Genomic DNA, 18,211 nt, shown 5'->3' on the forward strand with positions numbered 1-18,211 from the left:
TATATTGTTGAAAGTATCTACTCACCTTTAGCGCGCTCCGACTATCAACCAACTACCAGAAAAATCTTCCTTTTCTTCTCTGTGAAACTCTCTTTTCTATAAAACTCTCTGTTTTTTACCAACCCTATTTTGTTTCTTTTTGTTTTTTAAAAAACCTCCTAAATAGGGAAGAAGGTTTATCCCATAAACCCACGTCTCCTATTTCCACTAACACCTATCCTATTTTATTTTATCTATTATCCATTATTATTATTATTATTAGGAAAAAAAAACGAATAAAACACGGGGTGTTATAATAGCTACACATCAAAAATTAAAATATTGATTAATAAGATAATCGAAGACCATATAATAATAAAAATATGTAAGAAGATGCAGGAAAAACTAACCTATCATAGTTCAACCTCCTTTGTTCAATGATACAAACAACATGCATACAAGGTATTCCAGTGAGTTGCCACACCTTGCACTCACATTCGTGTGCATCTAGGTTCACTAACCATCTGCTTCTATGTGATCCAAGCATAGTAAACATGTGGTCTGCAGCAGATATGTAAGTATACTCCTTAATAAAAAAAATTTGTTTCTCATGTATTGCCTTCACCTAGGAAGAACATCATTAATGTCCATTTCCATTGCCTTGATTCTTCTTTTTCTCATAAGAGTCATCAACATCAAATTCAATTCCTCTACAAAAGTGAATACTGGCTTGTCCCTCAAATCCATTATCCATTGATTAAAACTTTCACTAAGGTTGTTAGTTATATGCTCTAATTTTGTATGAGTCCAAAAATGTGATCTACACCTTGTGGTAACATCCCTCTTTTTCAACCAATCGACTGCCTTCTTGTCAACCTTCTCCAAATCATCAAGAAATCTATTGCAGTCACTAAGCCTAAATGCCCTAGCTGCCCCCCAACACAACTCCTCAAATAGTTTACCTCCCTTGTAATCTTTCTTGAAATTTTTGTACATGTGCCTGAAGTAAAATCTATGAGCTGCACGTGGAAAGATAACAGGAAGCACTTCCTTAAGTATTTTTTGCATATTTGACATGAATGTAAGGTTTTGTTCATGGTTTGACAAGTGTGAGTGCATAGCTTCCAAGAAAGATCCCCATGTAGCCTTGTTCTCTCCTGTGCATATGAAGACGGCCAGTGGAAATAGCCCATTGTTCCCATCTAAAGCTACCATGCTTAGACATATACCACCATATTTGCCTTTTAAAAAACAACCATCAAGGCCTATAATTGGTATGCACCCCTCGAAAAATCCTCTAATACTAGCTGAAAATGCAATACACACATGATTAAACTCAAGAGTACCATCTTCTCTAGAGCAGCTAGCCACAGAACCAGGATTTCGTTTCAATATTTGGACACATAACTCTGGAGCTTTTGCATAACTTTCCTCATAATAACCATTTACCAACTCCATTATCTTTTGCCTAGCATGCCAAGTTGTATAATATGAAATCTTAACACCTAATTTGTCCCAGACTTCTTCTTTGATCATGTTAGCTTTAAAAGTCTTGTGATGTCTTCTAACTGTATCCTCCATCTCAGCCACCCATACAACATTAGCCAATTTGTTTCCAAACTTGCTATCACCCCTACACTTCTTATCATGATCCCCTTGATACTTGTTACACCTGGTAGTATACCCATTCTTGGATTTGCTAGCCCTTGCATAGAACATCCATGTGCATTATTCTCCCTTGCAGTTAAGTCTCACTCTGTCACCATCATTCTTTTTACCCCTAAACTCAAACTTGTTTGCAATGGCATATGTCCTCAAATAAGTCCTACATTTTTGTATAGTAGACCACTCCATGCCTACATATGGCTCTTCAATTTCAATTTGCATAGATGGCAGCTCACCATCTGCTTCATCAATAATTTCATGAGTCAATTTTTCAAACTCCTCATGATATGGTTCATAACCCTTAGATCCTTCACTCTCCAATTCATCACTCTGATAGCCTTCTTCAGGTGTAATTTCATCAATGTTGATATTGTTTGGGTTCAAAACATCATATTCTTCTTCAATAAGTGCATCTTTATCTTCAACCATAGGTGGAATTGGGTCCAACTCCTCCTCTGACAAGTCATTAATATCATACACAAATGTACTTTTTTTTTTTTTTTTTCTTATGCTTAACTTCACTAATATGTGGAGTAGGGAATATATGGTCTAGTTCATCTATATCTTCATTAGGGGGTGGAACAAGAACCTCAAAATTAATAAAAACATTTAGGAACCCAGTATCATCAATATCACCTTCTCCCATCATCATCAAGCAATCTGAATCATTTTCCACAAGGATCCTTACTCCATTTCTAAGGAAAAGTGGATCAGGAACCAAGTTAATGGTATACCCAAAAGGATTTGGAATGGACTCCAATATTGATAATAACCAACCATCTAAGAAAATGCCCTCCTCGCTAACATCATCATATCAAGCATTATATTTCTACCTCCTGTGTAATAATAAGCTGAAAGTTTACCATAAACTTTGGGACTCTCACTCCAACTACCACCATAGTGCACCCTAATGTTCTTAGATGGAAATATACCAACATTGAACTTCAATTTGTCAGTAAAAAAGAAAGGTGGACTTGTTAATTTCCAAATCACAAAACAATTTTTTTTTTCTAATAGATTACTAACCTTGGTATTTCTTCGCTATTTCCATCCTTAATGTTGATTTCCCATTTTCTCTTCATATTAGTTGGCAGAAAGAGACGTGTGTAGTTCTTCTTGCTGAAAAAAAGAGAGAGAAAGGGATGAATACGTGGTTTTTTATTTTCCCATCTATATCATCTACGGTCACATTTAATCAAGGGCATTTTCATCATGTAGTTTGAACAGAAATCTTGACCACGGTTAACGAAGTCAACTAACTGTTTGACTGATCGGAAGTTAGAATGTGGGGGGTAATCCGAATTAAATTATTATGTGGGGGGTATCGCAAAACCAATCTTTAAAACTGGGGGCAATCGCTAATTTACCCATTTTTTTAATTGTTAACTACTAAAATGGGTCTGACTAAGTTTGCATCCCACATAGAGTTGGTCATTGTTTACGGATATTTGCCTCAAACATGACACTTGATGCCTCAACTACAGAGAGATGTTTTAACTCCTTAAGTCCTAAACTCCTATTATAGGCCGAGAGTGAGTTCGCCAATTAGGGGAGTGAGTTCGCCAGTTAGGTAGTTTAGGTATTGTTCCTATATTTGTTTTATTTACGATATGGTGTAGATACCAAATACCAAATTGAACTTTGTCATTACAACCATTAAGATTTGTACTACTTTTATTTTAGCACCAATGGAAAGTGTTTCCCTAAAAATTGAGAAAGAGCATTCTCAATACAAACAACAACTTGTTACCTCCATATAGGACTATTTCCTCTCATTCTTATATTTTTGGTGAAAAACTGTTAGGAGTTGCGCAATGCAGACGTAACTTTAAACATCGGACGGGATGTTTTATTCCGTCTAAATGTAAAAAACGAAAAAAAATGTTTTGGACAGAATGAAACATCTTGTCCGAAGGAAAAAAAAAAAAAAAAAAAAAACTTGAGACGGAATAAAAAGTTTCGCCCAAAGATCACAAGTCGACAACTATCTCAGTAGGAAGTGCTACCCTCATTGTTACTTAGTGAAAAACTATTGTTATTGTCACTTTAGCATTGGGCCATTGTTTTTAGCTCATAAGGGTGACAAGTTGTTATTTCCCCTCAAAAAGTGACTCTTAGGAGCTCAGTTAACCCAACACATTTGACTTAAGGCTGAACAATATTTTCATAATTCAATACAATATTTCAAAAGGTGAATTCTATCATGAGTTGTATGCAGTGGTATCGCTATATTGTTTCATTGGGTGGTTGCATTTTGTGGCTTAGTTATTATGGGAACCATTCTACCAAGGGCATGATTTTTGGTATAGAAATGTCTTAGGTTGAAATCCACTTTTGCAGTGTCGTCCATAAAGATTAGAACTGTTAGTAAACTCGATAAACTAGGTCAATTTCAGGTAAACTTACATGCACTATAAGTCCATGTTATGGAGTTGCTAATTAGAATCACTGAAGAAATAAAACAAGGTACTCGCTATGGGCACAACCCATTTTGTGTTGGGTGGACACCAAAAAAAAATTATTTTACAAATTTGTCATTGACCAAACAAATCGTAATTTGTGTTGGGCACCCCCCAAACTAAATACATCAAGTAGCCTGGAGCCAACCTGTTTAGTCTTTTTTTTTTTTTTTTCTCCCTCATTCCTAATTCCTAATCCCTAAACTATTGCTCTTACCCTCTTTCCCACCACCATCATCATACACCTCCTAAAAACCCAAGACTTTTTCCCTCCAACTCTCAAAACTCAACCCATTTACTCACTCTTTCTTCTAACCCTCAAAAATCAAAATTCTTCCACCACTTAATGATGGAGAACATTTTAAAGTATATATATATATAAAATAGTTGGTGGAAGTAATGAAATTGAGGAACAATGTAATAATTATCCCATGTAATAAAATCAAGTTTTTGTTTGTGTTTTTCAATTAACGTAAGTATGTTTTTTTTAGTTATATGTGTTTTCCAATTGTAATTTTGATCAAATTGTATGTGTTCCAATCGATGTAAGTTCTAGAAATCCCAAAAACAAGTTTCTCTGGGCAACCAAGAAATTACTGTGTAATTCATATTACACTCAATCGACCCAGTGAAGTCGTCAAAGTAGAGCTATGGCGACACTGCTGAGTCGTTTTGAAGTAGGTGGTGCGGCATGTGGGAGTCGTCCAAAAACAAGTCACTGGATGGCCAAATCATTGTATAATACACTGAATCGATGTGGTAGAGTCATTTTGGGGTATGTCCAGCGACATGGTGGAGTCGGTTGGAAATATCTTCAATTTAGGCTTGCGGCGACACTGAGGCATTGGCTGGAAGTGGTTTATGCGACCCAGCTAGGTCGTTTGGGGTATGTCCATCAAAACATGGTGGAGTCGGTTGGAAATGTCTTCAATTTAGGCTTGGGGCCACAGTGAGGCATCGGTTAGAAGTAGTTTATGCGACCCAGCTAGGTTGTTTGGAGCAATTAGAATAGGAAAAACAATGCTTGTGCATTAGGTGGTGACTGGTGTTTCGTCTATGTGCTTGGTGGTTAATAGGCAATTAACTATTGACCAATATGAAGGAACCATGAAAAGAAAGAGGCAACAAACACACACACACACCCAGAGGTAGGTCCCTGGCTAAATTCTGGTGCAACCTCCTCTAAAATCCAAAAAGATAAATTTTTATTATGGTTTTTTGACCTGCCAAGCTAGGGGTGGGCAATGGGCCGGGTCGGGCTAGCCCGGCCCTAAATATTTAAAGCCTTTCAGTTATTAGGGTCGGGTCAGCCCGGCCCTAAAGTCTCCATAAGGTCGGGTCGGGTCGGGTCATAAGTCTAAATTTCAAGCCTTGACCCTACCCTAGGCCCTCTTTAACAGTTTAGGGCCGGGCCTATATATTTTCTTCTTTTTACTGCATCAGTTTTAAAACTCATTTATATTACAAAAAAAATTCAAAGATTTGCAAACTCAAAGTCTCACCACTTTGAAATTTGAATTACAACCAATCTAGTAATAATTCTTGATAAGTCCAACAATTTAAAATGCATATTCACAATCTAATAAACTGAAGTACATAGAGACTCATATTTATATTTCAAAATTACAGTTAAAATGCACAAGACACATTTTGGAATGAGTTTTCACTGACATAAATCCGTTATTTCTTGTACTCAAATCTCACCAAAATTACATTTAACATTGAAGAACACAAAGACAAATAAGAGTATGGAATGAGTTTTTACTGACGTCAACCTATTTTTCATTAGGCTAGTGCCCAGTGCTCATTATTGTTCTTGGCGACTAGGTTAGACGGGGAGTTGTGATATAACACCCCGTGTTTTTGTTATACGTATTTTTCTATTTAATTAATTAATTTAATTGTTTATTTTAAAAATTCGTTGGATTGGACTCGGGATACGTGGGCTTGGTTTTGGGCCCGAGTCGGTGTTGGGCTTGGGTTTCGGACCCAAGTATATAAACACATTGTTCTAGAGAATAGGGTTTGGAAGATAATAAAATATAAAAAAAATGGAGGCAGAGAAAGAAGTCGGGTTCTTTGGAGAGGTGGAGCACGACGATTCGGCTAGGAAAATTCGCCGAAATATTAGTTAAGGTGAGTAGCTCTTTTGCTATTTCACCGAATCTGAAAACCGTTTTTATTGTCCTATGTTTTCACTAATTTTATTTATTTCATTACTCGGCCTCGTAGCATTGTTAAAACCTGTTGTATTGGACTTCGTGTCTTTGTATTATTTAACTTTGTTAAATTTCGTTTTTTGTAATTAAACTGTCGAACTGGGATACTGTGTCTATACTGTCGACCCATTGATATTGGTGTCAATACTTTTAGTTGAACTGTGGATTTGGTTGAAATTCGTTGGTTGATATTGCTTTCGAGAAGCTCTGTCCGAAGCTTCGATGACGACAATGGCATCGACCTACGTAAATCGTTTTGTTTGTTTTTAATTTCGTCGGCTTGAATGGTTGTTGGGTTGTGTGTGTGGGGATGTCGAGTGAGGGCAGTGAAGCTTGGAGAAAGCTTGAGCCATCGTTAATGGCGTTCTTGATAATTGGAACTTGGGGTTGGCGCGTTTAAAAATCGCGTTTGAACCGCTTTTGTTTGGATTTGATGTTTGTTTGATGTTGGAATGTGGATGGGGCGTTGAAAAGGTTGGGAAGCCATAAATGGCGGTCCGAGATTGTAGATCCAGTTGGGGAAGTGAGTGATGTGAGTAAATCGAAGTTTTGGTTTTATGAAAGTGCTTTTGTTTTTCATAAGGAGTCGAACCGACTTGATGGAGAGGTGAGAGATGGTGGCGCGTGAGCCGGTGGTGGAGTCGCTTGGAGGAAGAAGATGACATTGTTCATCTTAGTTGGGCCTTTGTTGGGCCTTTGTTAGTTTAGATTGTTTTGGGCGGTTTAGATTGTTTTGTTTGGGCCGGATTCTATTTTAAATTGTGGGGGCGAACCCATTTGTATTTTTGGATCGGTTTAATTAAGTTTAGTTTGGGCCCGGTTTAAGTTAAGTTTTGGGACGATTTTCTTTGTTTGTGTTGGGCGAACTCGGTTGTTGTGTTTTAGGCCCGTTTCTAATATTGCTTGGGGCCAGTCCATAGGACTTAAAATGGATCTATTTGGGTCTTCCAACTTTTAGACTTTCGGGTTCTAAGTTTTGGGCTTGGCCAGTTGGGTCCGAACCATGGCCTTAACCATGAGCCCATGAGTCATACACCTTTGACCTTAGTCATGAACCATGGCTATGACCCTGAACCGGTCGAATATGAAAACGACAGTTTGACTTCGACCATGACGTGTTGACTTTGACTTTGACTAGAGTTGACTTTGACTGTTGACCAGAGTTGACTTTTAACCCGGATTATGATTTGGGCTATTTGGATAGGTATAGGGCTATTAGCATACTTGACTTTAGGCTAAGACCTCTATATATACGTGTGTATGTGTATTAACTACTATGTGATTTTGCAGTATTTTATGATATGCAACGTTATGACACTAAGACATCCCTGAAATTAATAACGCGTAAATAAAAAATACAGGAATCAAGATACTCATTCGTTCTCTGAAATGATACATGAAATAAAGTTCAATAATGCGTAAATAAATTTACCGCACTCTTTTAGAACTCCACGACTCAAGTTTTGGAATTTTAGTTTATGACTGTTGATGTCATATGTTAGGTGGGCATTTATTGAATGTGTCATAAATGGCCCGTTAGCGTTATATAGGGGTATTCATTGAATGTGCCATGAATGACCCGGGTATTCATTGAATGTGCCATGAATGACCAGATTGTTTGGACTACCCTAGAGAGGAACTAAGGTATTCGCCTTGCGGGTTAGTTGTATTCCTTGAGTGTATAGGAATATAAGGTTGGGTATTCCTTAAATGTGGCGGGAATGACCTAAGGTACATAGGTTGTGAAATATGTGTATAAGAAAAGTAATTGATTAATTAATAAGAGAAATTAATTTGATTATGTGAGTGTTTGGGTTTTCTTTTGAATACCTAATAAAATATCTACATATGATATATGCAAGTTCTAACTTTCTTTTGCAGGAGGGTAGGACTTAATAATATTTTTGTCTGAGGACGCCGGTCCTACCCTTATCTGGTGATGGATATCGGTAAGTGTAATTCAATTATTTAGATATTAAAAGGAGTTATTAGAATGAGTTAATAAGATGGAAGTTAATAAAATGGAAGTTTTGCTTGGGAAGAAATTATGCCGGTTAAAATGACGGAACTACCTGTCTTCCAAGTTGTGAATGATTAAGTTATGGGATAAGATAAAGTGATTGTTTGAATAATTAAAGTATGATAATGGTTTTATGTGTTTAGTCTACTCATACCAGCAAATTCAATTTGCTGACCCATGTTTGCTTTGTTTTGGCAACGTGGGTGTATTCTTGGGAACATAGGTGGAAGGCAGTGGAACCGCGGCGTGTGATTGGGATTCTCGCCTGGAGTAGTTTAGGAGTTTAGTTTATTAGGATGATCTTTTGGAAGGATGTAATAACGTAGGTTACATTTTTATATGACATGAGAATACGATGTTGGAAATTGTTATTCTTAAAGTTTGTTTATGTTTGTATTGGAATGGAAGAAAGTTTTTAATAAAGTGATAGTTGAGGAATTTGAAAGTTTTTTTGTTGTTAAATTGATCCTGTTGTGATGTGGGTTTTAGGTTTTGACATGTGTTGTATCCACCCCGTCATAGCCTGGGTTTTTAGACAATTGAATATAGTGATGTTTGAGATATTTATATTTCAAATATTCATTTTTTTAATTGTTTAGAAATTCGGGCTGTGACATGTGAGGTGTACGTGAGTTGTGAGATAGAAACAATTAGGTTTACAAGTTTTTATGATATAAGACAAGTTATTAGAAGTACCCATACGGTAAGTGATAAATTACAAAGGACAGTGTTATTTTAATTGAAAATATGTAACAAGGAGTTGAATAGTTTTAGTTGTGTATTTTATAGTGAAATTATAACTAGGGCTTGGTTAGGGCTTAGTTAGGGTCGGGCCTATATTTCGTAACCTTAGCCCCGACGACCGCCTTTAGAAGGCATTAGGGGCGGTCGGCCCCGCCTCTAAACTCGTGGAGGGCTTTAGTTGTAAGGGCCTTATAGGGCTTAGGGTCGGGTCGGTCAGGGCCGGGTTAGGGTCGTTAGGGCCAAATTCCCACCCCTATGCCAAGCGAGCTCACCCGACATGGCAAAGGCCATAGATGACACAGAATAGTTTGATACATTGCCTTGACAATTCAGGTCTTTGCACCATTCTCTTTTACATCCATTTTACATTCTTACCAGCATAATGAACCTTTCATCAGCACCAGAATCAATATCCCATCATAATCTTCCAACACAAAACCAAAACAATATCAAAACCTGCAAAAAAATAAAGAAATATAAAAGAAAAAAAGAAAAAAAAATTATTAGAAAAGGCCACCAATCTTCTTCTTCAGATGCCGCTCTTGACGCAGAGCCAAAGGAACTAAGCACATGTTCTACAATCATAATACTTGTTCGGAACAAAAAGTGACTCTACGTCTAAGACCAAGCACGAAGAGAAGAAGAAGGGTATGGGAAACTATTTCTAACCGATTACCCGATTTTATTTCAAGTTGAATTTTTTTAGTGGGGGTTGTAGGAGACTCTCTGTAGTATAGTACAAAATATCCCGATATATCGCGATATTTAGAGATATCTATTCATATTTTAGAAAAAGATATTTAAATATCACGATATGTTTAGAGATATATACGACTGCAGTTCTACAAATATCAATTATATTTCGATAATATTTGTGATATTTTGTGATATTTAGCGATATTTTGTATATATAACAATTTTATTTAATATTTACCATTATATTTCAAATAAATATAAATAATGTATCATGATATATCAAGAAATATCTACAATATCCACGATATTTGTCGATATTTTGGATATATCCACGATACATATCCAGAAATTGAATATCGATAAATACCCATATCCTGATATTTTGTACTATGCTCTGTAGTGCCCAACACAATTACAGACCCCGAGTTGAGCCGGAGTTTGCCCAACACAATATGGGGTCTATCAATAATAGACCCTAAAACAATTATCTACACCAACTACAAAAAACATTCTCAAGTGGGCTAAGGCTTTCCTACTGCAGCCACTTAAGCAGCCCAATGGGCTGTGTATATTTTCAAACTTTGCGGCTTGTTATTCTTAATGGGCTTTAATTTTCAAAAACCTACTACTAAGACGATCACATGCCAAGGGTTTCTTAGTCATTTCAACTATTGGGTACTCGGGTTTTAGGGTTAGGGTTTATCTCACTCTTGTTTTTGCTATATATACACTTCCCATTGCTCTTTCGAATAGTAGTACTATAGTAGTAGGTTGATAAAATGTTTTTGTTTTCTTTTCTTTTTTCAATTTCAGTTTTTTATTGATTCAGGGTTTAGATGGGATGATTGTTTTTTGTTTCAAATATGAAAGACTTAAAATTTATTTTGAGCCAATTTGCAGAGCAAAGGCGTTTGATTATAAATCATATAGCGTAATTTGCATTGAAGGTTGGCAATAACAAACAACAAGCGGTTCTCCGTGCCTCTCAAATTCGTTCAGTTTTGAATAGGCCTCGAACAAATCGCAACATATTATTGATGTCCATCTTTTCCTTTTCCTAATTTTCTAAAAAATTGTTCAAGATATTTTGAAACTGATATATTGTTTTAGAGGTGTTTTAAAGTACAAAAAATTTTAGATGATTGGTAAGAAATTTATTTGATGGAACGATCGTAATTCAGTTTGCCTAATTTTTATAGCAACAGGAGGTTCAGAGAATTGACAATTTTGACATAAGTCTGATTCATAAAACGAGCCCATGTGATCAAAAGTGGATTTATAAGATGAATTCTCAAAAGTGGATTTATAAGATGAATTCGTTTTATATGAACTCTACCACTAAAAGTGGATTTATAAGATGAAATGAGGGCAGATTTTTTTTTTTGAAGATGGTTTTTTATAAGAATTTGTTTATAAAATATCAGTCCAAACGAAAATATTTAATTTTAAAGTTTTGAAATTTAAAACTGAATTGGTTTGGAAGGTAATTTTGATACGTCTAGACATTTTAAAAATTCAATCAAGGGCAGGTTCATAAATGAAAAGGAGGTTGATTCTATTGATTGAATCCAACTGATCAGAAACTAGACTATTGATAACCGCTTGATATAATCAGTTCAGAAAACTTTATCAATGTACATATATATATATATCATCACTAGACTATTGATAACCGCTTGATATAATCAGTTCAGAAAACTTTATCAATGTGCATATATATATATATCATCGCAGTTTTACTGGCGTGACCAAAAAAGCAATGTATAACACAATGAACAAATAAGCAAAAGGAAACATAGGCCACCTGAAATCCTGAATTGCGTCTATCCTAATCATGGAAACGTTTAGGTTCGTAATTATCAGTTTGACTATGGATTCATTGATGCAGTTAGCATGAGTCATGAAAGGAATGGACGATAGTCCTGTGCAGCTTGTTGACTCAAATTTTCAAATTTACTATATACCTTTCTTTATACAGAATGACGAATCCAGCAAACCTGGGTTACATAAACAAATTCCCCACCACTTTCCAAGTAATTGTGTATTGGACTTCCTCTTAGCACACTACTTTTACAGCAGTTTGCAGAAGCAACCCGATTCTAAGTTACCACCACCACCAAAACTTGCATTGTCAAGATCAACCCACTTTGTTTTTGTTCTATACATTTCTCGAGCACCTCAATGCTTTGAGATGCCAGTCTTCCTTTGAAAACAAAATATGTTGTTCGGTGAATCTGAATAGGTGCGCTCTACCATCTCATTTGGAGGATGACAGCATGTGTATGTTCCCCACACATATTGAAGTTCTAGGGATGCACGTTCTCCAATTGGTAACAAAGTCAGTGGAATCCTTTGTAATATGAGCTGGTGCTTCTTATGGAACCACATGAATCAGTTCCTGGAGCACACTTGCTTCTCAACTGAACCACATTAGATGACACATACCATGTTTTCAGGGGTGAAGCTGCACTTCAAACGGTGGCATTATCAGCGTAGTTCTTCTTAGTCTTGGCTCTATCAAGACGAGCTTTACGAACAGCTTCTTGGATTTGCCTTTCGTGTTCTTTAAGCATTTCCTCGATGTTACCCCCTGGAGGCATTAAAGGTCCTGAGTAGTGGATCTTGTTCTTCTTGGGGGCATAACCCTGAGAGCACAAACCAAAAGAAAATTTGAGTACACTAGGTATACGTGGCCATGCTATACAATGCCAATTTTCGGTAACTTGTTTCCTTTTATTTCTGAAAACAAAATGAGTTTAAACTTGGGAGATTGATAGCCATATTATTTTTTAGTTAACTCCAAGCAAAAACTTATAAGACCTAGGAGGAGTGAACTACATAACTTTACATACTCATCAATGGTGACACACTGAAATGAAAAGTAGGTTTTAAAGAAGATTTAAGAAAATTGGTGAAAAAAGGATTTTCAAGGGGTTTCACGAAACTCAAAGCAAGCCCAAGAGAGCTGAGGTGTGCATATTTAGTTAGTTACACGATGAATTAAGCGTAATATATAAATTAAGCACACCAGTGAATTTAATACTGAAACAAGACAGCCGATTAAATGTAAGTTGTTACCGTCTTAGATTCCTGGGAAGCTATTCTATCATTCTGCTTGTGAGAAGAGGTTGGCCGATCGAGTGAATGCCCGGGCCATTGGGAATGCGTGCTCCTCCCACTGTGGCTATCCAACCGTCCACTGCTTCGTGCTGCCACCAAACCAGAGATGGGAGAAGTTAGCAGCTCCCCTGGGTAACACGAGATAATTCATATTTGAAACGTCAGAGTCTCGACCATTACCTGATGATGCATATGATTTCTTGGACCCTCCCAGAGATCCATCATCCTTCTTCTTCGATGAAGATCCATACGCACTAGGGGGAAGCAATTGGCAGGAATCAGAAATACCATTCTGCATGTTTCCTCTGGGTGGCTCAATTGGAAAACCAGACGCACTATCCTCCTGTAATGTGTATTTCTCGCTAATGCTTTTGGGATTTGCATGTCCCTGCAGTTTATGAATTAGCATAGTTGAAAGGTGGAGATGTATTAAGACAACCATAGAACTGCAAAGATGTGAGGTTACCTGCAAAGGAACTGGTAGTTTAACATCTTGTCCTGGCATTGCTTTGGAATCTCTTGAACCTTTTTTTCCCGATTCAGATCCAGAACCTTTTGCTGCTGCTGCTTTTTGCCTGGAATCGAGAAAATATGATTAAGAAAACAAACTAACAAATCTTTCTAGAAAAATACAGACATGGATTGATGGATATTAAACTCAGTAATAGCAAAGGAATTCAATGAGTACTTAGTGGACAGGGACTTTAGAATGACCCAATCCAAGTTATATAAAGGATCTGAAGGAGGAAGAAATCAAGTGCATGTTCCGAGTGATCTTAGCAATGGAAGTGGGTAGCGGGTACCTGCTACCTATGGTAGACATTACCCCCAAGCATCCACCTAAATAAAGACCAACCATGAAGAAGTAACATACCTTCTAGCTTTCTCATTTCTAAGTTTTGCGTCAAACTCCTTGCTTGGTGGATATTTAGGCAAACTTGAAGGATCACAGGGAAGAGGCCCTGTTGTGAAGAACTGAAAAAGGAAAAGAGAGGATATAAACATGGTATTATTATTATTTAAATATATAAAATAAATAAATAAATAAAACAAAGGTGATGAAAACAATGGTAGCACAAATACCTAAAGAGAGATACAACATGCACCAGCAGAAAGTTGATATCATAAGAACTGATAGACTTATTGACACAAGATCTTGGAGGAACCCATACAAATATAGAGTTATGATGGGTTTCTACTTTCATGCATCCTTGTGTGACCTTATTTATTGTTATAATTTTCTTAAAAGTAAATTTTAATAATTTAGAATAATAGGAAATTGAAGAATGAATGAATGGAAGGAACAAAATTTCAAAAAAACAATAAAATAAAATAGCCTAAAAGTTCACCTTCGACATTACACTAGTCGGAAAATCGTATTGCTAGAGAAACCAAAGTAAATTTTCATATGGCGATAGGAATGGTAAATTCATTTCTATCCAAAGAGTAAACCTGCAATTGGTGTAAGTTTTCCCAAGTGAAAAGTGCATTTCTAGTGTAGACTCTAGAGGCCATTTATATGGTAAAATGTGAGTCCACGTGAACCAGATAACAAACTTGACTCGAATTGTTTGGGAGCAACCAATTTGGAGTTTTACCAATTCCTAGTAGATGACCATTGAGGCAATTGCTACAAAAAAATTACCTAAGAAAAACCAAACACTCACCTCACTTTGCAGTGCAGAAGTGGATGATCCCCGATTTTCAGGCTCTATTGCTAGGAGAACATCCAGAAGGGCCAGAGAGGAAGGAGGGAAGTCCTTGAATGTCTCTGAAACACAACGCTTGTAAGGATGTTGAGGCTTAAAAATTGTTGCATGCGGCAATCTTGATTTTTTCCAGTACTCCTCCGAAGGCGAACCACAAAGCTTAAAGATCTTGTGCAGTTGCTCCACCTAGGAATGTATGACAATGAAATCACAATTATCAACCAGATCCAAGCATTTAAACTTTCAAGGAAACAAAGATATTTCAATAAGCTCCCTCATGTCTAAGCCTTTAACTTTCCTTCATAGTTTATATATCTCATCTCTAGCAGCTCAATGAGCATTCCATGTTTTATGCTGTTATCTATTCGAGGCTGCTGAATAAAACTACGCTTCTAAAGGTTACTTTTAAGAGTCTCGTAACATATTAAAGAAACAAATACACAAATAACTGAGGATACCTCTGTTCTCCCTGGCATTATAGGCTTCCCAACAAGCAACTCTGCTAAGATGCAACCAGAACTCCAAAGGTCCACGGCAACCCCATATTCGGTAGCACCAAGCAAAAGCTCAGGGGGCCGGTACCAAAGAGTAACGACACGACTTGTCAGTGGCTGATTTTGACCAGGATGCACAATGGTTGCCAACCCAAAATCAGCGATTCTCAAAATGCCATTATTATCAATCAGAAGGTTTGACCCTTTGATGTCTCGATGCAGGACACCACGACTATGGCAATGCTCAAGGCCGCAAAGTAGCTGCTGCATATAACATTTAATCTGCAGGGAACAGACAGTCAAATTAGAACATATACAAACTGCAAGAGAATAGCTAGATACATTGGTAAAACAAAAGATGAAACTTAAGGACCAAGTCGAGCAGACTTTGATTGCTCTATCAAATTATTAGGAAAAAGGACGCATAGGTTGTACCATATTTGAAGGGTCCAATCAATCTTTCAAACTTTTTAGAATCTCGGCATCAGTGACTGAAGACTAAGATCAATTTCGTATTCCCTTGGGTACACTTATATGTGGTAATCACTCAGATCACTAAGTTGCATTGGTTCTGGTGGTAAAAAAGTAGCAGACCCAAATTAAGAACTTGATTCCTTGGTCCACCAGAAGGTATCTTGAAGAACAAGATTAATATATCCAAGGGAATCAAAATATCACTAGATCTAGATATCACCAGAGCAAGCTACAAGTAAGAATCAAGTGTTGAAACTGCTACTACCCTTTTTTTCTTAACAGTTAGAAGTTTATTCTCTAAATCCCTTGAATCCCTGGTGAAGGTGACATACCCAAGACCTTGACCCCAACTTCCCAAAGCTTGACCAGTACGCTACTAGACAGTAGCATGGTCTTTAAATGAGGAAAGGACACAAAATGAAATCATCCCCAAGATACAAAAATTCTCTCTCCTAGCCCTTCAGAGTGAGACACTGCTCTGTTACATACTCACAACACAACAAAATTCTGCAGATAATCCTAAAGGGATTGCTTGAGTGGCGCACATCTGGGTGGTTCTTTTGTGCAGAAGGGCCCTTAGGGTAGGGCAGGACAGTCAAAATGGCGGATATGCCTCATACCAAGCACACTATGCTATCACTCATTAGTAGTTCAGTACCACCTCTAGTTATACTTCTACCTAAGGCAAAACTTTGATTTCTGTAGAAGTAATGAGAAACACAAATACCTGTGATTCCGTAAATTTGATAGTCGATGATACTGCTGCAAGACCGGCAAGATCATGCTCCATATACTCAAATACAAGGTACAAGCTGCCGGACATACGCGAGGTAACCAGTCCCTCAAGCTTCACGACATTGGGGTGATCAAGCCTACGAAGAATGGTGATTTCCCTAGCCATAAAACGAACACTCTCTGGATCCATATTGACAAATCGAACTTTCTTCAGTGCAACAACTTTACCAGTCTCAAGATCTCGTGCTCTGTATACATTGCTGTAAGTTCCTTGACCAATCTGCATATATAGCATTTGATATTCATCATTTTTAAACATGGAAACGGTAACAATTAACTGGTATCCGGCAGAACAAGCAATAATTCAAGCACCAAATAGTACCAAGTCTGAATAATCTCAACTGAAACTGCACTCAAATGGTCCTAATTACTCAAATGCATTTATTTTAGTAATCAAACTATAACTTCTTCAACTTCATAATCTAATGCTTTGATCCTTTACAAGGTATCCCTTAAAGAGAAATGAAAACTGCGTACAAGAAGAATGTGAGAGAGGGTCCTACTTCCTAGAACAACTTCACATAAAAAACAACAGAAGATAAATAATGGTCCATTGTCTTTCGTTTTCCTTTTCTCTTTTTGTCTTCTCTCTCCCAAATGAGGCAATATTAATTGGTGAGTAAAAAAGTGAGTCATGGATTATTCAAGAGGTTTAACAATAGAGTTGGAACTCTAGTATGAGTGTACATAGATATTTGTCCTAGCAAAGCTTAACGCACAACATATATAGCTAGATGGGAACATTTTCAGTATCAAGCTTTTATCATAAATGTGTATGTGGAAATCTTTTAGGAATCTGTCTATGGAACTAGGATTGGATGGTCGACATAGAGGCGACCAATGCATTTCAATTATTAAAATGCGAGATTTAAAAGATGACAATAAAGCCAACCATTCTCTAAAGATGCTGGGCGTAGCGATGTCTCCAAGTGATGACAACGAGATTAAGATTGTAATAATTATGAATTATCATCATGAACAATAAAGTGTGTCACTAGCAACAGATACTGAGATCTCCATGGAATTAACTGAACTTTAAAATCATAATAAAGAAACATATAAACAGAAGTAACCTTGTCTAATTTCTCAAATGAGTCGGCCCTTCTAGGCACCCACCCTTTGATAGCTTCTCCTGCGACAGATGACAGCCAATTTGGCCAACCTGCAGCAACCTGTTCCCCCTTGTTTGCATGAGGCATACTAATGATCCTTGCAAGCGGCTGCTCTCCTCCATTTTCCCTAACATTTACGTTTGCCCGTCTTTGATGATGAGCCTTGGTAGGCTTCTCAACCACATCAACATTCTTCTCCCCCTTATCTAATAAAACTGGAGTGGAAACCTCATTCTCCTCTAGTGGAGAGTCTGATATCAACCTTGCCGTTCCATTGGTTGCACCTCCACCCTCATCAACTTCAACTATAATCTTCTCCCTCTTTAAAGAAGAAACCAATATACTCGATATATTTCCTGACTCTCCATCTATCTTTTTAATCTTATCATGTCGTGCTGCAATCGCCTTTGAGCAAATGCAGCCCATAATCCTAACTAAACTACTACACTATGCAATTCCCTCCTCAACACTTTTCCCAATTCAAAACAATCCTTAATACATTGATCATCAAATTCCAACCAGCATTCCCAATGAACCCTCAAACAAAGGGTTCCAATCCAGCCTTTTTTTTTTTTTTCAATTCATGAAAGAAAGAAAAAGGTAGATGGAAACCTTACCAAATCCAAAAATATCACAACCCCATTTCTCAATCCACTCTCAAGTATCAAAAATCACAAATCTTTCCTCAAAACTAACGGCAAAACACAGTCCCACCAATCCCAAAA

General features: G+C 37.1%; 2 protein-coding genes and 1 non-coding gene across 3 annotated transcripts; 1 reads left to right on the forward strand and 2 right to left on the reverse strand.

Annotated features, from left to right (window-relative positions):
* Positions 1 to 600: 600 nt before the first annotated feature.
* Positions 601 to 1,698, reverse strand: LOC147491132 (uncharacterized). The gene has a single exon (XM_086567188.1). It carries the CDS (start codon positions 1,696 to 1,698, stop codon positions 601 to 603), a length of 1,098 nt encoding a protein of 365 aa, XP_086423314.1.
* Positions 1,699 to 10,681: 8,983 nt separating this feature from the next.
* Positions 10,682 to 10,813, forward strand: LOC147491133 (small nucleolar RNA snoR86). Its single transcript, XR_015200463.1, has one exon. It is a non-coding gene; the product is annotated as a small nucleolar RNA snoR86 (small nucleolar RNA).
* A 903-nt stretch (positions 10,814 to 11,716) lies between these two features.
* Positions 11,717 to 18,041, reverse strand: LOC147491134 (putative serine/threonine-protein kinase At1g54610). The gene is made up of 9 exons (XM_086565056.1): positions 17,448 to 18,041; positions 16,307 to 16,594; positions 15,070 to 15,387; positions 14,570 to 14,797; positions 13,777 to 13,877; positions 13,369 to 13,477; positions 13,083 to 13,290; positions 12,861 to 12,991; positions 11,717 to 12,427 (listed from the first exon to the last, which is right to left on the reverse strand). The coding sequence occupies exons 1-9, from the start codon at positions 17,910 to 17,912 to the stop codon at positions 12,254 to 12,256; spliced, it is 2,022 nt and encodes a 673-aa protein (XP_086421182.1). The 5' UTR covers positions 17,913 to 18,041; the 3' UTR covers positions 11,717 to 12,253.
* Between the last annotated feature and the right edge of the window lie 170 nt (positions 18,042 to 18,211).

This window comes from Coptis chinensis, chromosome 6 (genome assembly GCF_015680905.1).
Source record: "Coptis chinensis isolate HL-2020 chromosome 6, ASM1568090v1, whole genome shotgun sequence".
Lineage (NCBI taxonomy): Eukaryota > Viridiplantae > Streptophyta > Magnoliopsida > Ranunculales > Ranunculaceae > Coptis > Coptis chinensis.

Coding starts and splice junctions, on each gene's coding strand:
- LOC147491132 (XM_086567188.1), bottom strand. CDS start 1,698: ATGTTCTATGCAAGGGCTAGCAAATCCAAGAATGGGTATACTACCAGG.
- LOC147491134 (XM_086565056.1), bottom strand. CDS start 17,912: ATGGGCTGCATTTGCTCAAAGGCGATTGCAGCACGACATGATAAGATT. Junction 13,478..13,776: donor AGAAATGAGAAAGCTAGAAG/GTATGTTACTTC, acceptor TCTCGATTCCAG/GCAAAAAGCAGCAGCAGCAA. Junction 13,291..13,368: donor AACTACCAGTTCCTTTGCAG/GTAACCTCACAT, acceptor CATAAACTGCAG/GGACATGCAAATCCCAAAAG.